This window comes from Siphateles boraxobius, unplaced genomic scaffold, assembly GCF_051911475.1.
Source record: "Siphateles boraxobius isolate OS27281-9 unplaced genomic scaffold, OSU_SipBor_1 86, whole genome shotgun sequence".
NCBI lineage: Eukaryota > Metazoa > Chordata > Actinopteri > Cypriniformes > Leuciscidae > Siphateles > Siphateles boraxobius.
In genome coordinates, this window is record NW_027509215.1 from 727,127 (window position 1) to 752,500 (window position 25,374).

Consider the following 25,374-nt stretch of genomic DNA (forward strand, 5'->3'; position numbering starts at 1 on the left):
GCTTGAGCTAGAACACATGAAATATCTGAACTGGCTAGGTTTGTTAAGTGTCACGTTTGACTCCATGTTAGAAATATGGCTAAGTCAAAAGAATGGCCCAAAAAGTTAAGTGAAGACCTGGAAGATTCTACAGTGGTGATCACAGTCTCCTGATTTGAACCCCATAGACAATCTATGGTGGGATTTGAAGAAGGCGGTTGCAGCACGCAAACCTTTTTGAACTTGTGAGGCCATTGCTCATGAGGAATGCTGCCGTACAAAGGCAAAAGACCGTAAATTCGTTTTAGGTCGATATTTTTGCCACATTCAAGACCTCCTTTATCTTGTGGATTTCGAGAAAATAATGGGTTGTCTTAACAGTAATTTCCAAAAGCCCATGAGAAGCCAAGGCAGAACATCTAACACCAGTTACTGCTCTTTGCCTTTGTTTTGCCTTTACTGAAAACACGCAGAACACAGAAGGTTGTGCTATAAATGCAAATTATTCGTCTAGGTAGTCCAGAACGCGCTCGCCACTGAGTCTCAGTGGGGAAAGGACTGCGTTCGTACTTCGTAGGCTACTTTTCGTGAACGTACGAGGAGCGTGACACTTTTGAATACTAGCTACAGGCCTATTCCAGTCCCCGGGTCGAATGTGCGCGAGGATCTGTTTTATCGTGATCATTTTGAACGCGTGTTTAAGCAAGTCTTATGCCACTCGGTACCAATTGAAGATACTATGGAGGTATTTGTCATGTCTGATGTATTTATAATGCCACCAGAATGCAACCAAAGCACAGGATAGCTATAAGTAGATGTCTGTTTAATTGTAAATCATACAAAATAAATGCCATGATCACTAGATTTTATACAGGTGTTACTATAATGATTTTGTTAATGGTGATCAGCAACCAATTGATAATCTGGAAGTTAGGTAACTGCCTTTTGCCTTGGCATGACTTCTCGCTTTTTGCTGACAATACAAAGGCAGTAACTTTAAAATAGTGGTCAAAAGTTTGAGCTCAATATTTTTTAATGTAGATAATTTTCATTAAAACATCTAATCAGATTTCCAGTGTTCTTCTACCTATAATTAATTTGGCGGGACAAATCTTTAACTAGTAATTTTTCTCAGTTCCACACTCTAGCGAATTAAGTATTTTGCCTTTGTAGGGCAGAATGGGCTAAGACTCCTCAGAAATCCTACCAGAAGCTGGTGTCTGGTTATACATCTCATTTTCAGCAGGTCATAACAGCAAAAGGGTGCTCTACTAAGTACAAAAAATGCTTGCCATGTAGGGGTTGAATAATTTTGAGACCACATAAGTCATTAAAAGTTGCATTTCAGTGGAATTTGGGGAAACCACTTTCATTTGATGTGTTGAGCTATTTCAATTGCTTTTGTTTGATTTGTTCATTACAAACAGCTGAAAGTCTGTACATTTTGCTAATAAACCTGATTTGCAATGGGGGTTGAATAATTTGGATTACAACTGTATATTCCATTGAAGTGCATTACTATAACCACTTTTTCATTCATTTTCACAAACTGTCAAAGAAGAGTCAAATTGATTGTCTATATTAATGTCAATGAAATGAAAAATAATCCATAATATAGGCTACCTTAATTGTGCTTGTGCGACACTTTCCCTGAGCACCTCTGTAATAAATGAAAATAAAGACAGGAAGCATTGACATGTTTATATAAAAATGATTTTTTTAATGGTGTATTTGACGATCCATTGTTGAAATTATGAGAAAAATACCCCAGATCAGATGAATTGGATGTGATGAATAAATGCACCCGTGAACAGAGCTCAAAGATTCGCTAGTGTTGCTCTCGCACTCAACAAACGCACATTCTTTCAAACAGATTTTGAGTCACTTTGCTAGACTCACATAAGGTCGGAAACATACTCTACAATAGTAGGTGAAGGCAAATGCATCTAGCTTAATTTTAGATACTGCTGTGTTCTGAAAACAGTCTGAGTGCAATCCATTCAAATGTGTGGCATTCTCAGAATTACTACAAGAGGTGCTATAGCATAAACTGTTAGTCTGTTTTCTTTTTCAGGTCAACTACCGCAATGGCTGAGCAATAGTTTGAAGGGAATCTAACTGAGCAAATAAAAGTTAAACCATCTACATCAGGTGTCTCCAACCCTGCTCCTGGAGAGCAACTGTCCTGTAGATTTTAGCTCCAACCCCAATCAAACACACCTGGACCAGCTAATCAAGCTGTTCAGGATTACTTGATAATTACAGGAATGTGTGTTGGAACAGGGTTGGAACTGAAATCTGCAGGACAGTAGCTCTCCAGGAGCAGGGTTGGAGATCCCTTATCTACATGTGTAGCGAGTTACCTGAATAACACATCCGTTTTAATGGCACAGTCATGAAACCTAAAACCAAATTTTCTGAGATTTTAACAGAGGTATGTGTGTTGAACACCATTGAGACAATGTTAGCATCTGTTAGATTTAATAGTAGGGTGAAAATGGTTAAAATTTAGTTTTTCCTCGCTATTTTCGTCTTCCGGGTTTAAAATCTTCATCGCAGGCTGTGACGTGGCAGAGCACAGTGTAGTGCGTTGATGACTCATCGGTCTCTCATAATTATTAATGAGACTGAGTTTTTATATCCTATGAGAAGACACTGTCTCTTAATTATTCATGACACCACGTGGATCTTTCCACAGACATGTCAAACTGTAGGTGCGTTCCATTCGACCGTAAGTGGACTGCGAAGTGGACTTCACAGGGTATTTCGCCATCTTAAGTGAGATTCCAATCCGAAGGGAATGAACATGTTCTGTTCGAAGGGCACTGCAAACGACGTAGGGAATAAGGGAACATCGATACATCACTTCACAGGAAGTGGAGAGCGAAAATCAACCAACTGTCATTGTGCATCGCGTCACCAGTCTGAACTAACCATAGAGCAGAGCCGTTGGAAGAGATTTTAAATTTAAATTTCTAACGGCTCATAGTTCACGTATGCATTGAGTATTCATAAATATTGTTATTATTATACAAACTAGAGTATTTATGAACGGTTGGGGTGATTAATGTATCTTTGGGCCTATTATATGATTTTAAATTAGAAAGTAAATTAAAAAAATGTATTCAGTTATATCATAATCTGCTTGACCCTGTTGTTGCCTTTCTTTGATGACGTTGCAGGGCATTCCAAATGAGTGATTATTGTCAGCGAAGTCCACTTCAACTGATGTACCGTGTTCAGGGAGTAGGGAGCAGTGAACACTGCGTAGGGACCCTGTCAAATGGAACGCACCTTGTGATATCGCGTAGTAAAGGAGAGACAATCATGGGAAGCAAGTGTATATTTTCGTGGTGCAAAAGTCAAAGTGGGTTGAATATATTTCCCCGCGATGCTGCCAGGGCTAGACTCTGGCTCCGGGCGGTTGGTTGGCCATCAACCACGGACACATCTAATAAGTTACGTGTGCCGCAAACATTTTATCCGAGAGAGCTTCGACAACTGGAGAATGGTGGACTTCGGCGTTGTCGATGACCAATGCATGTTACGTCTTGCGAGTAATGCAGTAGGCCTACCAAGTCCTGAGGACTTTTCTATCACTTCAGAGGTATGTGTGTGTCTAAAATGTAACCCTGGTCATTTTACTTGCCTTTTGTTAAATAAGCGGTCGTTATGAACACTTTAGATATTTCGATAATATATCAATTGTATGCTTAATGCGGGAGACTTGTGAATGTGTAGTGTTGACGTGCGGGCCGGGCGACACCGTGTGGTGCCTGTGTGTGTGTGTGTGTGTGTGTGTGTGTACGTGCTTCTGTTCAGGCAGGCGAGCCTGCGAAATGATTCGGGGTCAGAGAGAGAAGCGGTAGGATGTGTGTTTGGACGAACGACTGAAAACTCTGAAATTATTGTTCATTATTGATCGTACATTGTACAGAGGTCAAAATTATTGTACATATACGATAATTATCGTACATCTGGGAACACTGCTGGCTGATGACAGTACCCCCTCTCCCCTGCCGTGCCACACCCACTCCCTCCCTTCTTCTCACAGCCATCCACGCCCATTTAAGTTGCATTTTTCAAAAAGATTATTGTGAGCTAGACTTGAGCTGAAAGAGGGGGGTTTCATGACCCTTTAATTTGTTGTCCCTGGCTTTGAATATTTGAATTTGTTACTACCACTGTAGAGTATGCTTCTGACCTAATACTTGACAGTGATCAATTTTAAAGCACAACAATTCTCTACTCTGATTAGCTGTACGTCATTGGTGAATTAAGACTTAAAAACATTTGGTCACCAAACTATTTTGCAATGAGACCAACATTTACTACAACCCACAGAGGGTTTCCATTAAGACAGCATATCAGCTGAAGGGAATGACAGCATCACATCAAGATATTAATAAAGGTCTTCATCATTCATGAGTTATGCAGATCGTTCATGATAAGACGTTTGTTCCTGTATAACATAACACTTTATGTTTGGTTAAATATGCAGTAGGGGAAGAGTAGTCTGTCTTTATGGTTACTGAGAAAATAAATTCCCATTGCAGAGCAATAAGTAAAGTAAAATGTCCCTCATAACACCTTAAGAGTCAGTTAAACAGGAAGGACACATTTCCAGTGGGGTAATTCTCCCTTATACCTTATTCGCATACTGTTTACTCTGATGTTGTTGTGTGTAGTCAACTCAAAGGGACAGTTCATCCCGGATAAATGACAATTCTGTCAGTATTTACTCTCTCGAGTCGTTTCAAATCTGTATTACTTTCTTTTCTCAGTGAAACTTAAAAGAAGATGGCTTGCAGGATGTTCACGGTGCTCTTTTATATACAATGAAAGTGAATGAGGACTGGAGCTGTCAAGCTCCAAAAGTGACAAAAAACAGTCAATATGACTTAAGTGACTTGGGATACACTTGAATACTTTAAATATAGTGCACAAGTCTGTATGACTTTATCCATTTCTAGTAATTTTTTGTCAGTTTTCCCCACTTACCTTCATTTGCAAGGAAAAGAGCAGCTTGAGCATTCTGCAAACATCTCGTTTTTGGGTCATACAGGTTGGGACTGAGTAAGTAATAACAGAATTGTCATTTCTCAGGGTGAACTACTCCTTTAACAACAAACAACTCAAAGTTAACAAATATATGCATAAGGGGAGAGATGTGACATCATTATTCTCCCCTTACTGGCAACAGTTTCAGTCCCTGAGGACCATGGCAAGTGATTGGTCATGAAACACAAACTTGCACACATTCGCAAAGAACAAAGTAACACCCAATTATGCTTGCATACTAAAAACAGTCATCCTCAATAGAATATTTAAAATCTCAAACACACAGACAGTCATCCTCCATCTACCCGCATACTAAATAATGAGTAGTCTCTGGGAATTGGGAATGGTGGTGACATTTATAAAGGCTGCGTTTGCTGCTTCTTCCTTCTGCTTGCGTTTCACAAGCTCTCTCTTTCACATACACATTCACACAAACTCTACGACGCTCCTGTTATTGACTGACATACGGGCGTCATTACTGAGTCAATCGCATTTAGAGAGCTCTATCCTTACTAAGGGTAAAATAAGACACAGTTTCCTCTTTGGATCTCCACCAGTTTCCCAACTCGGCTACCAAGAAATGGCCTGGATTGGGTGCTGATGACAACCTAGAACCTAGACATCTGTCTGATCGGACAAACGAAAGACCTCTCGCATTCGGCAAGTTTATATTAGTACACTTAGCTCACAGGGATTTTCTCGTACAGTATGCTGAAAGCTTAAATAATGGCTATGGTCCACATGTGGTCTGTCCAACGAAATTTGCAGCCGACGTGCAAATACACACAAAAAAGGACAATAGAACAGACCTTTTCAAGTCATCACTGATTATGAAAAGCTAATAAATTGCATCCAATAAGTGTTAGGCAGCTCTGTTGGTCTCAGTGCTGTGAGTTTTACCTCTTTGAGGGACGAAAAATCCCTTTTAAAAAATAATATAATTCAATGAAATTAGACCATAATAAACTAAAAAATAAAGAGACAGACCGTTACCGTCACAAGTTCATGGCTGAAATGGCAGCAGACATTTAAGCAAATACCTCTATACAATTTCATTCGGTTCATTCTTTTAAAATCTGCAGTGAATATAATTTCAATAATTTTTATGTTTTTTCCTTCTGTGGGCGATTGCGCCTGTAGAAGTCTTCACCTCTTAGTTTTAAGATCAGGCTCAGTGCTTTAAGTTAGTCAGTCACATTTCTGACCAGGCACGCAAAGTCTTTGCGGTACCAGTTGTCCTGCATTTGGAGTCCTCCCACTCCGAGACGACCGAAGGATATCCTGGAGCACAACAGAAGGGGGGAGGGCCGTATTTGATGGTGGCGCTAAAGTTCTGTCTCTTTCTCGTTTGCCATTTTCCTCTCCCGCTTGATTGGACCTGGGGATCGGATTCTTTTCCTCCTCGTCAACCTGTATTTCTCGTCCCCCTCCCCCCAGCACTGCTACCAGCGGTTGATGATGTGATTCATGTAGTCCTCTGTGGGCAATCGGGATGCTTCAGACTCTGGCGCGTCATCCCTGAAATTAGGATCTGAGCTGGGCGTCCGACGAAAGGGAAAGAGGGCGGGTTGGTTCTTTAGGCGTTGCTCTCTTCGCTCCAGTTGTCGCTTGTACATGTAGCGCTGCTGAAAAAGATCCCTGGCGTAGTCATACAACTGCATGTCCAGGTCGTTCAGCTCCTCGATCCGCTGCACCGTGTCGTTGTCCAGGTCCACGCCAGCGGCCCGCGTGCTGTTGTACTGCATGAAGGGCCGGATGAACTTGAGGTGGAAGGTCCGTTCGAACAAGTACTGCGTTTTGCGCTGGTACTCAGTCAAGCCGAAGAAGGCCATGTCTCGCAGGTTCTTCTTAGCCGACTCGAGTAGCACCTGCGCACGCTTCTTTTCCGGGATGAAAGACATGTTGTAGCAGCCCACCAGGCTGAGGTCGGCCAGCATGCGCACCTGTCGGTTATTCGCCAGGTTGTACGGACAGTCCATGAACTGCTGTAACGTGCAGCCCGACCAGTCGGTGCCCTCGTAGCAAGGGGGCAGCTCCTCCGGTGTGGGGGTTCGCCCGTCACACATGTGCAGGGAGGTTTTCCACGTGGCCCCGCGCTGGACGTGTCTCCATTCGCTCAGGTAGCGAGACACGGGGTCCCGTAACAGGGTGATGTAATAGAACTTCCTGTAGGATGAGAAGGGACGGAGAAATGATTAGGACACAAGTAAATAGGAAAATGTCTGAATCAAAACAAACTAAGTGCATATCTCAGATTTTACTTGTGTCTACAAAATTTTTCCGCCATTTAACATTTTCGGTAAAAAAATCTCCACCTATGCTGTTTGTCCGATTTATACAATATTTTGTATTCATCCTCTAGAGACCCTCACAACAAAAAGTTTTCAAAAGATTTTTAATTCGTCAAGTCGTTTCTAACACATTTTTGGCTGTGGTCTACAAGGACTAATTGAACTATATCTTTTGAATGGGAAGTCTAAACTTAACAAAACTTGATACACAAAGCCAATATAGCCATGTAGAAGTGCTATCCCTACTTCCCCTACCCTGCCATTTTTTGTCTTGTTCGAGAAGCCGTTAAACTCAGCTTTACCTCAGATGATTGATTTTTTTTCTCGATTTCTGTTTCATGCAGACTTTGATGCCCAGTGGTCATGAAACAAATTGGTACATACCTACATGTCGTCTATACAATGCCGACTGTCAAATTTTGTGAGAATTGACCACAAGATGGCACTGTAATGATTATGTTAATGTTTCTGCTTATATACCAGTTACCTTATAGATCAGGAACTTCTTTTAAAAAAGGCAGTTTTCGGGAAAAAACTACAAACTACAAAACAATTACTGCTGAAAACTGCTGTAAGCAATGTTCCAGTTATTTAAATATTTGTTACTTATCAAGTGCCAACTAATTGTTTATGGAGCCTACCAACTAGTCAACTTTGAACATCCCTACAACAAAATTATTTCGATTTAACAGATGGGATAAGACTGTCAAACATTTTCTGCACATTACATTTTTTTATGGGTTTTATTGACTCATTAAAACGCAAGTAGTGTGTAATTTTTTTTTCTCATAAACTGGAACTATAGCTACATTATTCACATCATAAATATCTGTATTGCAGTAAAGGACCAACACCAGACACATGGTAATCTTTTACTGGTAGGTAAGAATTATAATTCCTCTCGCCTCCAGCAGAAAAATAATTTCGGCGCGTGTGAACACAACCGGTCGTAAAGGGGAATTGAACTGTAGAGCTCTTGATATGCTTCAGTGAGACTTCATAATGCATTATGAAAAAGAGCATAACTTGTCCCACAACACCTCTCTACCATTCTGAATCTGCACTCCAACACTAAATTAGTGAATTCTTGGATGCGTCCCTCTTGTGCACTTGAGCGTACGTGGTGCAGAATGAATCAGACATTAGTGTAGTGAACGGCGGAGACTTATTTATTTTAACAGCTCCGGTAGAGATGCATGAATTTATTCATCTGTAAGAGACAGGGCTGGAGACGGCTACAAGTCAACCAAACGCTTGCACATTATGCACAGCATTGACCCTGAGGGTAAATAAACAGAAAATTTGCCACATTGTCTCTCTTAATCAGTATATTCAACATGTTTTCTAGTATCAAAGTCTTTACATCCTAAAAATAAGATATCTACCTTAGAAAAAACATTCTGTGTTAAATTCAAGCTGAGCGTTAACTTATGCACAGCGATGACCCAGTTTTTTAGACAAACACACACAACAAAAAAAATAACAAAGAAAAAACCCTCACTCAAACACAAACCATGAAGTAACAAATATTTACCTAAGAAAATTACCATGAGATACTGAAATAACACTTAAATAAAAAATTTGCACAGTGTTGACCCATGCTTAAATAAAGATATATTTACCTGAGAAGCAAAACTGCCATAGGATGTCAAAAGAATATTCTAACCTATCAGTTAGTATTACTATATTAATAGCAGTTCAGCTGCTGCATGACATCTACAAGCAAATCGCCTACTAAATATAATAAAATGTCAAATTGAAATGCATCTTAGATTTCGGTTCTTCAGAATTTAAAGCTTTTGAATGTTTGTCAGTGGCGAAGGATACATTTCCCTGCAAAATGGAGGCTAAAGGGCTATGCTACCTAACAAGCCAAATGTTGCAAATGATAACTCCTATAGGTACATATTTTGTCTTTTCTTTTTTTTTTGTCAGCATTTTGGTCAGAGTAAAATCTTCACATTTGCAGTATAAACACATTCTGGCACTTATGACTTGCACCCATACGCGAGGACACACACACACACACACACACACACACACACACACACACACACACACACACACACACACACACACACACACACACACACACACACACACACACACACACACACACACACACACACACACACACACACACACACACAGTCCAAATTCTGCTAAAAGATTCAGTGTATATTCTCTCACACAGAGTTCAATATTGTACAGTGTGTCGAAGCCAGTGTTAAACACCTTCATCACTCTCAATCTCACTCTTTCTTTGTGAACATCACTCTATTCTCATTCTCTGTTATCTTTCCGCTCTCCCTGTGTGATGTCTGTTCATACACACGTCTGTCCCTGACAGATGATAGAGTTGAACAAACACAAAAAAGGTCCAAAAAAAGGAAGCAGATAGCATTAAAAGACTGGACAGGTTTTCTTTTAGGATACAGGATATAACAGAAAGACAAATTATGTATTATATAAATATTTATAATATAATGAAAATATATGTATATTTTATAAATATATATTATAATTACACATTGTTGCATCCCTCAGGGCCTGAATTTCGTTTTGGAAAATAGGGGGGAAATCCCCCTTTAGGTCATTCTGATGGGGGGGATTTTTTAATTTGAGGGGTGAGTTTTTTTTAGACAATTTTTAAAAAATACGTTTAGCTAAATGTTTGCTCACTCGTTGTATTTGTGTTTTTACAATGGGGTCATTTTTTTTAGTTTACACAACACAAGGAAGCTTGATTTCAATCTTTGAATTAAATTGAAAAAAGTAGCACAAATAAATACATGAAATAAAGAGAAAAGTTCAGGTCTAACACTAGTAAAAAAAAGTAATCAAATGTAAAATAACACTGAATAGTCTTTTAGTCCTGTATAATTTGAATACATAGGCTATTAATCATGATTCCTTACAATTAAGGCTATCTTTTGTTGTTTTATATTCAATAATGACAGACACAATTTAGGCTACTCTCACTTTAAGAGCTAGTCCACGGATCCATTAAGGGGCCGTTCACATGTTGCGTGTAAAGCGCAGTCCGCTCCACTTTCTCCTCTTTTAAAAAGGGCTCCCTGTTGCTAAGCAACCATGAGCCGATGAAGACAAAGACGTTTCAGCAAAGGATGAACGCGCAAAAGACGTAACGTGAACGGCCCATACTGTTTTCATTATAGTGTCACATGCATTTTCTTTTTGTATTATTTTTTTAAGACATAACCGATTGTGTTTGAGAGGATACTCCCCAAGACTGGAATTTAGACAATGTTGTGTGCTTTTGACCGTTAAAGCGCTATAATTCAAGAAAAATAACTCAGTTTTGTTACTCACAAGCTGTTTGTTATGCGGTTTAAAATCGCTTGAATGTTTAAATAGGTAAGACTTAAAAAGACGCACAAATTATAAACACTAGTGACGATGCAATGGCCCGATTGTGCAAGTGACATTTCCATCAAATGTCCCGACTCCCGAAACGCGAAAGTCTAGAATCACCGCCTGCAGCTGCAGCGCGATTGACGTGCCTTGTGTAACCTATTTTGAGAGACAGAGAAGACGCGACATTGGCAGAATCACTCACGCTGTTTGTGAAATTACGTCTCGCAGAAAGTTTTAAAATTACTGATTTGATCTTATAATCTGTTAGGTTAAATTTACTCATAGGCCTACATGCTAGATTGAATGAATGTTTGCGGGAATTTCCCGCATTATAAACGCAAGAAAGACCTGCGGGAATGATTAAAATGATGCGCAATACCCGCACCGAAATTCGAGCCATGATCCCTATTTGTTTTCAAATCAAATTATAAAAGCAAGTGTCAGTAAATGAAAGCTACACAAAGAAGCAAATAAAATAGAAATTAAACGTTTTAATCTACAAGGTAACTTATCAAAGGGAGTGGCATAAGAGCACTGACGTGTTTGACTGAACACAAACATGCGCACACAATAACTGTCAAAACTGAACACACATAAAGGATGTGTATTGCCAACGGCATGATGCAGTTTAATGTTCTCTGAAAGAGCCAACAGGGACAGAAAAAGGTTTAAACACACACACACACAAACACACACACACACACACAGAGAGCGCCGAGCTAGGACTGATGGCTGACGTCAAATCAAATAAGGTGAGCTGTTCTAATATACTGCAGCATTCAGCATAATTCTAGCAGAGACCCATAAAGAGAGAGAGAACACAATCGTTTCTCCAGAATTTCTGTCCTGGCAAGTACCAGCCTGGAAATAAACAATCCACTGATTTCTCCTGATATGAGAGTGGTGAGATTGCTCTTTCCTCCTATTCTTTGTTCTGTTTAATATATTCACTCCTGTTGGTTTACACGCTCAGCACCACCCTATCCGATGACCTTTTTCCTCTGTTTTCAATCATCGTGTGTCTAAAGCCCCACTCCTGTGGGGCATCGCTGGGTCGTGAGCAGCTTACTAACATGCAGTTCATGTCACTGCCACTCGGTGGTGATATACACACAGAATTCTCATGGATCTTTCCGTAACTAAGACGTACTTGCATGCACTACAATTAAACAGAAATTTAGAGCCTCAGTATCTGTCACATTCAACTACACTCCACCGAAGCACAATTTCTTTATAGGAAACTAAACGGCTAGATTATTGTTTATGGGAACTATATGTGAGAAACAAGAGTAGAGAGGAAGGGAGAGCGAGAAAAGAGGGGGAAAGGAAAATTGGCGGGTCGGGGTCATTGTCATTGCCCTAGTAGTGCAACAGGGAAAATGACAGAAAATTGCTGGCACAAGCATATCACGACACCACATACGCAAACTAAACAAGACTTTTCCTGTAACAAAGTCCTTCATGCGTAGCCACGGACAAACAGCCCGAGTAGAGGGCAAAGTCACGGTCACCACCACACACATGCAAGTATGGTTTGCATTTTGGGAAAAAAAAGGAAAACAAGAAAAAAAAAACTGACTGCTATATTTAGTTTGTTTAAAATATTGCCATTTAACAAATACAGGTCTCATACTCATTCTAGTACTCATTCTAATCTAGAGTAAGTGGGGTGATTTTTTTTAGGAGTGAATCTGCATATAAAATAAATACAGCTATCGATAAAAAGCTTCTTTTTTTTAACTCTTAAGACATAACGCCAAAATCCTTTTAGGGCTGAGCAATTTATATAATAAATTTTACATATAAGCTTTACTGTAATAAAAATATATATTTTTTGAAATTGTAAACAATTGTTGAAGTATATGTTAAAAGAAAATAGTGTCAAACTTTCTACTTCAGTCTAATTTCATGTTTCGTCAATGTGTTTCTTACAATTTCTTTGTAATTATTTGTGAAATTTACTAGCAATTTCTGAGTCAAAATAGTTTAAAAGTAAATCCTGGACCAATTTTTTTTGTAAAGTCGAAAAAAATGCTGTGTTTTAATTGAGTTTTCATTTAAAAAATATTTAACAAAATGTTAAATATGCTGTAATAACTCTATTGTACTGTAAAATAAAAATACGGGGATAACATACATTTAATTTTACTGTAAATTTAGAATACTAATATTTATATCTTAATTTCTTCTTTCAAACAGCTTTTAAAAAAAATATATGTATGTGCTGCTGGTTTCAGGGTGAAGCTCTGCACTGTGTTCATTTTAGCATGCAACTCATAATATCAGGTGTGTGAATGCCGCATTTCACTCTGAAAATAGTATACATTTATTTAATTAAATCGCAGTCTACATGATTTTTGGGAAGAGCACACGATTTTTGCTACCCATTAATATCAGCAGCAGTTCTTTGCTGTATCGTAAATCTGACTGTGAGGGAATCTGGGGAAATCTGAGTCTCTCTGCAAAGCATCATTTGAAATTTATGAGCAATTTCCTCAGTCAAAAAAACAAACACCTGGAGGGAAGCAGTGCAGTGGAGTCACAACTCACAATAAAACATCCTCGCTCTACATCACTCAAACTCATATTGTTTCACTTCATCATAACAGTGTGTAAATCATGACAATTAACAGGACAGACACAGAGTAAGATGGGACTGGAATGCCACGGAGAAGCTCTAAACTAAATGTTGTGCTTACTAGGTGGTTCAACTCAATAAATATCCCTACTTATGGCTCAGATTCCTCCTTCATTGAACAACTTTGTGATTATTGCACCCAATTTACTGTCCACCAAGCAAAAATGTAATCCGATCACTCAGAAAAATAACAAAACACTGCAGAATTTGAGTTGTCAATAATTACTGTTGCACACACAATGCAGGAGTTATGCTGCAAAGTTGAATACTTTGGATCAGGGGTTTGTTCAAATCTCTCACCACAGTTATGAGAAATTATAACCACATGTATGAGCAATTATAATGGTGATAATTGTCTTAGCAAACACCACTAATTAAAATCTATTAATACATGATGTAGTCATCTTCAGGGACTCCGCTTTAGCAATGAAATGTGTTTGGGTAGGACTTTAATAATAACATAATTTAGTAGTAGGGTTCTTCTCAACATTTGAGGCTCATCTTAATTCTCGGCAAAAAAATAATTTATGCAAATGACTGCTGATCGAGCCCCTTCCATTCAAAACCTGTTAAGAACATGAATGTAAATCTATTGACCTCTTACACTGTGCTATCCGGCATGTCGACTCGAACGTCAATCCTCGTAAAAGTGAAAACTGCATCTTCAGCTGTACCAAACCCCATGACGATAACAGGCCATAAGATGCACCATACGAGGACATGCTTCTAGCACAGAAACAAAATCAATCCCAAAGCGGATCTGCATGTAAAATCATTGCTGGAGATTAACTGCAAGCCATGTCTGAAGAAGAGGACTGTGGTTAGATTAAGGAGAAGCGGTTTAATGATGTGTAATAGTTCTGAACTGTCAGACTGTTTGGAAATGGCGAAGGGCCATTCAGTGCTTCAGTGCGTCATTCTCCAAGCTAATGGTCAGTTAGTCATATGAGAAAAAAAAAAGAGAAAGAAAATACATGACCTGGTGGGGTAGCAGTTTGATCAACAAGAAAAAAATATTATTACAATTTAAAATAACTGTTTTATATTTCACTATATTTAAAAAATGTATTTATCACTATAATTATTGCTATTATTATTATGAATTTACATAATCTTTTGTACTACTACTGTTTAATTAACATCCTCTAAGGCAGTCTGTTCTGGATCGGCTGGGGAGGGATTGAAAATGAAAAAATGCAGACTCTGTCTCTGAATTTTCAGCATAATTCTTTCAGAAATCTTTCTAATAAGCTGATTTGCTGCTCAAGAAATATTTCTTATTATTATCAATGTTGAAAACAGATGTCCTGCTTCATATTTTTTTGTGGAAAATGTGTTTTGCCGGATTCTGTAGAATAGAAATATAAATCTTTTACAACATTTTAAAAGTCTTTACTGTCACTTTTAATAAATTTAAGTCAAATTATTAATTTATTTTAAACAAATCTTACTAACTCTGTAGTCAGTAGTGTATAAAAATCCCTATTATGCATCTCTCAGGCTGTATTTTCTCAGTTTCCCAACTGAGAACACACATTTTTCTCAGTTAGCCAACACACACACACACACACACACACACACACACACACACACACACACACACACACACACACACACACACACACACACACACACACACACACACTTGTACATCTATCTTTGTGAGGACATTCATTGACACAATGCAATTTCTAGCTCCTTACCCTAACCCATCTCAAACAAGTGCCTGACCTAAACCCTTACCCTAAACCAAATTATAACCTTATCCCTAAAACCAAGTCTTGACCCTCAAAGATGCATTTAAAGGGGTCTCAGAAAAGGACAATCAGCCAAAATGTCCTCAGTTTACTCTCTTTGCCTCTCGATGGTCTAAAACTCAAACCAGTCCTCACAAAGGTTTTACAAGTACACACACAGTTTTTTCATGTTTTATAGGTACATTCCATAGACATAATTGTTTGTATACTGTACATTCTACCCTTATAATAGTATTCTACCCTCTAACCCTAACCCCCCTCCCCACACACACACCAAAATGAATAACGTCTTTAATAAGACCTCCACACATCCTGACTGAAGACTGATGGAGAAATGTAAGAGATTTTTGGAAATGTTATTGAAAAAAACAAGAGAACATACATCCATACATTTTTTTCTTTTTTTTGTCAGCTCTTCTCGTTCTCTCTCTGTATGTTTAACAAAGTCACTCACCTCAGGCTTGTCTGGATATGCAATAACAACATGTCTGAAAACGTTTCAGTATAGCAGGGCAGAAATCTCTTTCTCTCCCTCTCAACTCAAGCCCTAAGCTAATTAGGATGTGCTGATTGATTAGGCTGCAATAATTAGCTTTTGTGATGTAAATGAAGCTCCCATTGGTCTGAAATTGATTAGCCACTGTCTGTCCCTGGGGATGAGGCGGATTGAGAGCCACCGCTTACGTCCATCTCTCTCTCTCAGGCTCAGACTCTTAGTGTTTGTAATCAAATACGATAATGGACTTCTGTAAAAAAAAAAAAACATCGATGCCTAAACAACTAGATATTTCTCTCCACTCTGAATTGATACGATGGTACAGCCTGGGAGATCTAGTGGGGAAAAATGGAACTGTTTTGTCCCCTAGTCAAATATTTTTGCAAGTATGTTTTTTACTGTAACTGCCCACTAATTTTATGCATTTTTAAATCACTTTTTAATCATCAATAAGCCACTTTAATAGCCATGTGGTCTGAAATATCTCTTGGTTACTAAAAGATAAATGTACACATTTCTATTTAAAATGATTTTATAAGGTGATTTTAAATATGGAGGAATAGGACTAGGAGTGCCATAAATAAAATTAAGAAATTAATTAACTTATTAATTCAGAAATAAAACCTTTTTTTAGTTGACAAATAAATAGCTGTATTTGAAACTATTATTTATTTCATGTTAAATATGAAGCTAATTGCAACAAAATTATATTTCTTAAAATCTTTCAATTTTTTTAATAAATAAATTAATTTCTTTATTTTAAAGTGCCATTCTTAGTATTTCATTCAAACAAATTTTGATAATAGCCTGGCTGAAAAAAATACACCTTTAAAAAAGCTTAAGTAATAATTAGAAAAGAATTTAAAAAAAGTTAGTGGGTACAGCTTTAGATTGAATAGATTAAGATTAATAGTAATAGTTACAATGCAAGACGTCCCTGTAACGTCATGTCAAGACACCATTAACAAATAAAATTGTCAGGGGAATCTGAGATATTGCAAAAAGGTTTGTGTGAGAGAGACTCGGGAAGCAGGACTGAAAGGCAGAGAGCGAGAGACTGTTGTTTTCCTGTCTGGAGAGGAAAGGCTTTTCCGAGTTCTCCTGAGGAAGGAACCGGCAACTGCTTTCACTCAACCAACCTCTGACCCCAAACCTGAGAGCTCGTCTGTGAGTTTTATTCTTCCTGTTTCTCTGGAGTGAAGCCTGAAAATACACTTAAAATAACCACAGTGATAAGCACAGAATTCCCTCTACTGATTATCCAATCAGAGATGAGAAAAGTAGCATTGTGAATTCATGGATAAAACTATGTCCTAAACATATACACTTTGACTTTTGTTCGAACCAGCTGTGAAAAGTGATGAGTAATAAGATATTTTGTTGCTTGTTTGGCCTCTATTTCTGTATCACTGCTGTGAGTAGCCCCACCCACTATGAAATATGAAATCTCATTGGTTCAGAATCTAACTTCGAACAACTGTACATTCAGTGCTTGTTGCTGGGAACTTGTCTTCAAACCTGGTTAGGACACCGTGCCAGGCAATCCCAGAATGCACTGCCACAAGAGAAATATTATTTACAAATATACACGTATCTAGAGCTGTACAATTAATTATATTTTAACCATAACATGTTATTAATTAAGCATAATCGTCAACAATATTGGCACGCTATGGAAGCTTTTTTATGCCACGGAATAAGTTTTTTTTTTAAAAAGTCACAATTCTGACCATTTCTCTCAATTACGAATTTATATGGCACAATTATGACTGTTTTCTCAGAACTGTGAGATATAAACTCGCATTTGTGAGTTAAAAAAATGTTGAGATATGATTTTAAGGGGAAAAAAGTCAATTGTGAGAGTGTGTTAAGGTATATGGTAAATATAATATATCAGGAAACGATATGAGGCTAAATAAACCCTGTTTATGAGTTGAAAACCATTGATTTGTGATTACGTGAAATTGTGAACCCCTACTTCATCTTCATCTTATTCAATACTGCACTATTTAATCTAATATTTGTACCAGCACACACTTTAACACTCAACATCAACCCCGTTCATTTTCAGCCGCCTTGGTTCTAGATTTATCAGCACGTTCATCTAAAATACCTTAATATTTTTTCTTTCCAAAAAAAACATAAAAATGGAATATTCCTCACTTTGAGCCACTAAAAAGAAAACGGGGGAGCAATATGACAGTATGTCTTGAGGTTCACTATGAATTCTCTCATTGGCAGGTGTGGACCCTGGATACACCTTATGTCTGTTTCCTGAGCACCTGGTCTTGATACGCTTTGGCTGGTGGACTGGTGTTTTAGTCAGTGCTATGATTTGTTTGAACAGGTTGGGTGTATTAATATTTGTACCCTAGTGACTGATGCAGGTGCTCTATTCGCCGAACACAATGAAGTCAATCACAACTCACAGCTGTGCAGCAAACTCCTCAACCTCTGGCTCTGAGGAATGACATCAGAAAGTGACAAGTTAAGACAGATTAACTGTAGGACGCACATACAAACCCATGACATGCACACAAACACACTGAATTCTGGGAAAACTTCTGTATCTAGGGCTCAAACACATTCGCACTGGCCGATGTTGCATCACACCACTGGAATGTTTTGAATGGAAGGAACCGTGAGTTCAGCTCAATGTAAACGTCCTGCTGACTGCCAAATATTCCAGAGTTATAAAGAAGCCTTTCCGAACTGCTGTCGCCACAGGGATCAGGTTTCACGATCTTCAAACAAATGCACACTACAGAGAGTTTGAAGTCATGACAAAATATTGTAGGTAAATAAACTATGCTTCAATTGTCTTGCATATAACTAAACACAGCAGGAAACTCATTATGGTTTGGATAACCATGTCAAAGCTGTCGAAATTCTGGCTCACAGAACTTTACTTTGCTTTTCCTCAAAATTATCTGCAGTATTTTAAAAAGTGGTTCATCCAGTGCCAAAATAATACCCAAAAATGTTCATAATAACACAACCATTGAAAGGTTTGGTGTCAGTAACACTGAAGGGTTCTGAAGGATCATGTGACACTGAAGACTGGAGTATTGATGCTGAAAATTCAGCTTTGCAATCACAGGAATAAATTACATTTTAAAATATATCAAAAACCCGAACCTTTGAACGGTGAAAGAAAGAAATTATATTATAGAATAGAAAGACATAGAAAATTACATAATAGAAAGAAATTATATTAATCATAATTTTTATTTATAAAATAATACTTAAATAATAACTTTATAATTGTATTAATATTGATTAATAAATATGTTAATGACTACATTATTTTACTAGTCAATACAATTCAAATGGCCTAACAATATACAAATATGAGTCAAAAGTGATTTTTCACTATCATATTTTCACTATTATTTTACACCAGGATCTGCATTTTCAAGGGTTTAAAAAAAAAAAGTTTGTTATAAGAGAAAATAAAAATTTACGACAGCTGAATGTAAAGTTTTTGACAAGCGAAATCTGTAAGTCTCTGAGTAACCTGTAATTTATTTAAGCCACAAAATGAACTTCATTCTGTAAAATAAGTATAATGAACTACGCAAAACGCATTTTATAATTACCCAAAAATCAAACATATTTCACCCCTTACGCACGTTATCATGTCCGTCAAAAACTTAGGGTCGCTGTCGGTTGGAATATTAGAACTAAAAATATCGACATAACACACTGATGGGCATCAATCACTTCACTGGATATTTGTCGGCTAAGGAATAAACAGTTATTACCCTACAATCTATCTGTTGTCAAATCCCTATAATTTGAAAGAAATAACGTGCACTATCCACAGAAGCGGAGGTGCAGGGAGTACACACATTTCCTGGAAAACTCACACTACCGGATGTTTTGAATACGTCATCACTTTCCGAGAAGAGGGAGAAGATGCTGTCTGTCAGAGACGATAACGTGCATAACTTGCATGTATAAATATGTGTTCTTCACTTGCTGTAACTGAATCGGAATGATTAGGGAACTGAGTGCAATACTTCGAACTGCATGCTAAAGAGAATAAATGCCAATCCAATTGAAAAACGTTGCCGGGTGAGTGAACATCGTTCAACACGTGTTGTTTTTGACGGGCATTTTTTTATGCACAAACTATGCATTCTGATTCTGACATTACTGATCTGAATATGTTCAATCATTTTCTATTCTTGACTGATCATAATTTTGGCAATAGATGTTAAATGAGTGATCTTGAGATCCCTGTAGTTATCCAACTCGACTCTCATATGCTGCCTGATATATCATAAACTTGACAGGTGATTTTTTTAATAAAAATGTAGTTTGATTACTATCTTCTCAGTTGTTTAAAAGATTAAGGCAATTATCAATGTTTGATAAAAATGTTTAATTTTCAAATAAAGATGATACATCTTTACATGATGTGTTATATTTAATGACCCCTTAGCAGATTTTGAATCATATTTAAAAATGACATTGGCTAAATCGGAAAACTGTCTTTTATATATATACACAAACAATAACATACTGTAAGCATGTTAAAAAAAAAACCCTGCATTTAATGTAGTCTGAGTTGTATTTTTTGATTGTAATGCATTAGTTAAGATAGAAAACCATTTTTAAATCAACCTTTAAACCTGCATTTTGAATCTCCACAGTCTGGTCAGTACTCGGGACCAGAGCTTCATTACACCATAACAGACTCTGAGCTGAAGAAGAACTTTAATAATATATGTGCATTAATCCTGAGTGGTGCCCCACAGGTGTGAGTGTGTGTGTGTGTGTGTGCGTGCGTGCGTGCGTGTGTGTCCACAAAGAAGGCAATTTCCAAAATCCTTGTCCTTGTGGGGACATTTTTTGGTCCGTATGAGGAAAACAGCTTTTAAATGATACTAAGTGATAAATATGCAAGTAAAAATGCAAAATGTTTTGTGTGATGAGTAGGTTTAGGGGTAATGGTTAGTGTAAGGGGATAGAAGATACAGTTTGTACAGTATAAAAACCATTATGTCTATGGAAAGTCCCCATAAAACATGAAAACACAAAGTGTGTGTGTGTGAGAGAAAGAGAGGCCGAGGCTGTTGTTTTTTGGCTTGTAAGACTCAGCGGTCGATCTCCTGCTGGGGTCTTATTAGAGAGACGGTACATGAGATTCTGCTGCTTCACGCTGATATGAACTGCAGGTACTCTTGATAATTGGCTGCACTAGTTGAGGACATGTCACACTCTCAACTGATATGGGAAAAATAGCATTTTACCTCTACCATGCAAAAGAGCCATTATACCATTCATATTGGAGGAGAGGGGCATAATAAGAAAAAATAATGAACTTAGATGTCATGTCTTATATAACATGTTTGGGCACAACTTATGCATAAACACTCACAAGCTCTTCTCCAAATCCTAGTGACCTGCCTGTCGAGACAGCATTATTTTGTATCACAGCTGTTAATAATCACATATGTGTCACGGATAAGGATGTCAAAGCATCCCAGAATGCAATGTGTTGACAGACATGCCAATTATAAATACAAGTATATTTCATTACAGACAGAAAACAGTTCTAAATATGAGATGAACATGAGATTTGAGCCAATATATTTGCGCTTGCTATGCATTGTTTGGTTTTTTACAAATAACTTCATTAAATAAATTTCGCTATTCTTAAAAAGTCTGCATCACATTAAAATGTATTTGTAAATGCACCATTTTGGGAAAATGGGCTGCTTCAAATATTTGCAGCTTCTGTTGTCTTTGCATTAGCCTAGCCATTTATTTTGATACATTTGTTAAGAATATTCTTTTCAGGAATTTCAATTCTTAAGTTTTGTTTATTATGATCTTAAGAGAAAAGGTAAAAAATTCTTTAATGCTTTTAGGAATACAAAATATTCTTAACCTTATTCTTAAAGGGATAGTTCACCCAAAAAATGGAACTCAAGTAGTTCCAAACTTGCATGAGTTTCTTTCTTTCTTCGAAAGTTGGTAATCAAATTGTTTACGGTAGCCAATGAATTCCATATTAAGAAACAACAAATACTATGGAAGTCAATGACTACCATCAACTATAAACTAAACTTACAACTTTCGTTATAAACATTCTTTATAATAACTTATTTTGTGTTTAACAACAACAACAAAAAGACTCATACAGGTTTGGAACAACATGAGGGTGAGTAAATCATGACACAATTTTCACTTTTGGGTGAACTATCCCTTTAAGTAAGGAAATAAGAAGAAAACGGCAGTTAAGTGGAGTTTCATTCTTAAGAATGTTTCGAGAATCCGGCCGCCGGCGCCTACAATGGATAAGCAGTTGTCCACTAGGAGCAGCAAAGGCTTTCGCATGGCAGGACCATTTCCCAACCATGGCTGTACTCTTGGGCAGACAATTGACACTGACATTATCAAGTATGCAGACATACATACACACACTATGGTCTCATGGGAAATTGACTGAAAGTTAAAAGGACACCACGTAGAAGCTTTCAAGACACTGTTTTGGAGGACACATCAATGTACGCCACCTTATTCCACAGACCTGACAGCTGTCATGGAAATCCTTCCCCTAAAATTCCCATCTTCCTCCCCGCATTCATCTCAATCAGACAAGCCCTCGGCCCCTCAACTCGCTGACTGACAGTCACAAAGTTAAAAGCCCTTATACACTACAGACAAAAAAACCCATAGCGTACAGCCGAGCTCCTCATCTCCCTGTTTACATCCTCTAAACACTCCTCTCATCTCCACACAGAGCCCATTGACTCCTCTTTGAGGAGCGTGCATGTGACGGCTCTGAAAGGAGAAGGTTGACTCACTTCTGGAAATCGGTCTATTTTCACACTGAAAAGAAAAGAGCTCCTGACGACGTTCGTTTCAGACGCAGCCAAGTTTGGTCACAAAAGGCCCTAATTTGGAAGGATCTTGAGAGCCAATGGAGCTTGAGAGCATTCCCTCGGACCCGGCACTTGGCATCGGACCCGTTCTGGTCTGAGAGAGAGAATGAAGGCTGACACTCTGTGCCATCTCCGTGAGAGCACTATAGATTACAGGACGGGCACTGCATTTGAGTGACAGGTTTCTTTTCAGCAATCACTCTCTATTGAGACGTGAACACAGAAAGTGGAGACGTCTCATTGTAACAATGACTGCTGATGAGGTTCCCACAGGTCTACTACCACACACACACACACACATTAATTTTTAGGTTGTAATTTTGTCTCTTTCGATATAACATTTCTGTGCCGATACCAATATCCGATTATTTAGAATGACTTCTGCCGATTACACAATTTTAAAAGAAATAATATATAATAATTAGGGCTGTGCAATGATTAATCGCGATTAATCGCATCCAAAATAAAAGTTTGTCTTTACATAATATATGTTGTTTACTGTGTATAATTATTTTGTATATATAAATACACATGTATATATTTAAGAAAAAAATATTTATATATAAAATAAATTATGTATAAATATACAGTATAAATGCAAATATTTGTGACCGATCACAGAAACCAGGGACACGAGACGGCAGCACAACTTTCGAGCAAAATGAGAAAGACGAGTTTTTTTTCAAAATTGGTGAATTACAATTTTTGGCAGAATCTGTTTGTTGAAATCACGAAGAAGCCTCTCCATGTTTGAGATAGCAGTATTGGTATATTTAAAAGCTTACATTTTGAGGTTGAAATCGGCTTGTTTTCGGAGATTCTAGCATTCAGTAGGGGCGTGGCGTGTCATTGTCTGTGTGTATTTCCATACTGGATACCCCGACCTCCAAGTGAACAGCATGGCTACTTATTATGCTGCGCTCTGGCCGGCTCTATCTGATATCAAAATTCAATGAAGATGGACGCCGCAAAGATTGTCACAGACGAGCTGAACCGTGGAAGTAACACCGAAAATGTTTTCGCCGCACTTCGTGGGCTCGGGAAACTGAACCGGAGGTATGGGCGCGCATACGGAATACGGTGGCTCGGCTCGCTGACAGCGGTGGCTGGCTGTTTCATATATGACTTCCCGATTGCTTTGAATGGGGAACGTTTTGTGAACAGGGAACAGACTTAATGGACTGGCAACAATCTCCATAGAACATGAACTGGCACAGAGAATCGAAATAGAGGATGCAGTTAAGACCTTTGCTGCGATGAAGGCCTGCCATGCGCGCTTCTGAAATGTAAGTTAAGCTTCATTTGCTCTTTAGTCGTTATTTAAGATGCTGAACCTGCTGATGATATAATGTGCTTGCGGACATTTCATTTGTGTGTGTATATGCGCATAAGAAAGTGGTGTAAAGAGATTTGCAACTGTAATTTGAGGAGGTGAAATGTGATTATTTGGAAAATTCCTGTCATGACTGCTTAAAGAAAAATGCCAGCAGGCATTTGCCTCCTGCATAAACTTTAATATTGTTGACATTTTGGGCACACGCGTGTTGCGCACTATTTGCGTTATATGTAGGCCTATGGCTTATTGGTCTTTGTGTGTTGTTGCTGGTTTTGCGTTATATGTATATGGCATATTGGTCTTTGTGTGTTGTTGCTGGTATACGTTGCAAATAGAGGGGCAGCACAATTGTTTTTCGCCTAGAGCGCCAGAAGTGTATTCGCCGGTCCTGGGGATGAGTTTCCATTAACCTCAAAGTTTGTCATTTTGTGTTCAATCTAAGAACACGTACACGTTATCTCATGTTTAGTCTATGTTTAGACCTTCCCATACCTACCTATTGTTATTAGCTAGCTCAGGAAAGAAAAAAAAAGCTGTAAAGCACAGGGGGGAGCTTTACAGGGAGCATGGATTATCTAAATGAGAAATTAGCCCTATTGTCACTCCTAGCAGCAGAGAGAGGTGAGAACTACACAATCTTTAGAGGCCGTTATCTAACCTTTTAGCTTTTTTAAGTGCCTACCTTCAAATGGCCACAATTTCTCCAAATATTATCAGATTTCCACGTGTTACACATCGTTGGAAAGCTTGGAGATTACACTTTCAGAATATATGAATAACTAGAAATGCACCACAACCGACTTGTGTCCCTACTTTCCATGATCGGTCACATTTCTTAAATATTTACATATATATGTGTGTATTTATATAAACAAAATAATTACCCACAGTACACACATATGTAAACACAAACTTTTATTTTGGATGCGATTAATCGCACAGCCCTAATAATAATATAACATAATATTTTATTCTCTTCATATCAACAATTTTTCCATGTTTCAGTGTAACTGGTCTCAGTTATAAACAGAAAACACATCACTCACATTAACATTCATAACTCACATTAACAGAATAACACTTTACAATAAGGTTTAATTTGTTAACTGTAGTTGAGTACATTAGGTAACTAACAATGAACAATACTTCTGCAGCATTTATTACTCTTAGTTAATGTTAATCTCAACATTTACTAATACATTTCAAAAGTTGTATCTGTTAAAGAGAACCTATTATGCCCTTTTACACAGTCGTGATTTTGTTTTTGGGGCCTACTAGAATAGATTTTCATGCTTGAATGTAAAAAACCCACCATATTTTCACATATTTTACATTATTGCAGCACATCTCTTTCCAGTCTGTTAGAAACGCTCTGTTTAGTTCCTCTCTCTATGAAGCCCCTCCTTCTGAAAAACAAAATGTGCTCTGATTGGTCAGCTGGATCAGTGTGTTGTGATTGGTCAACTGCTTAGAGCTCGTTTCAGAATGTCACACTCCTTTCCATAACCGCATTAGAGCCAGGACTGACAAAAACAGCCTCTT

The 25,374-nt window shown here is 38.0% G+C and overlaps 1 protein-coding gene across 6 annotated transcripts in view; it reads right to left on the bottom strand.

The window, feature by feature from the left end:
* Positions 1–1,676: 1,676 nt before the first annotated feature.
* Positions 1,677–25,374, bottom strand: part of hs6st1a (heparan sulfate 6-O-sulfotransferase 1a) — a 146,020-nt gene continuing 122,322 nt past the window's right edge. The window contains exons 2-3 of one of the 6 annotated variants that reach the window (XM_077222004.1): positions 2,879–7,206; positions 1,677–2,159 (exon numbers count right to left, since the gene is read on the bottom strand). In XM_077222004.1, the coding sequence (XP_077078119.1) occupies positions 6,483–7,206 (724 nt within the window). In that variant the 3' untranslated portion in view covers positions 1,677–2,159; positions 2,879–6,482. Of the gene's footprint in view, positions 2,160–2,326; positions 7,207–25,374 lie in introns of all 6 variants that reach the window. The other 5 variants (XM_077222007.1, XM_077222005.1, XM_077222006.1 and 2 more) reach the window with 5 other exon arrangements.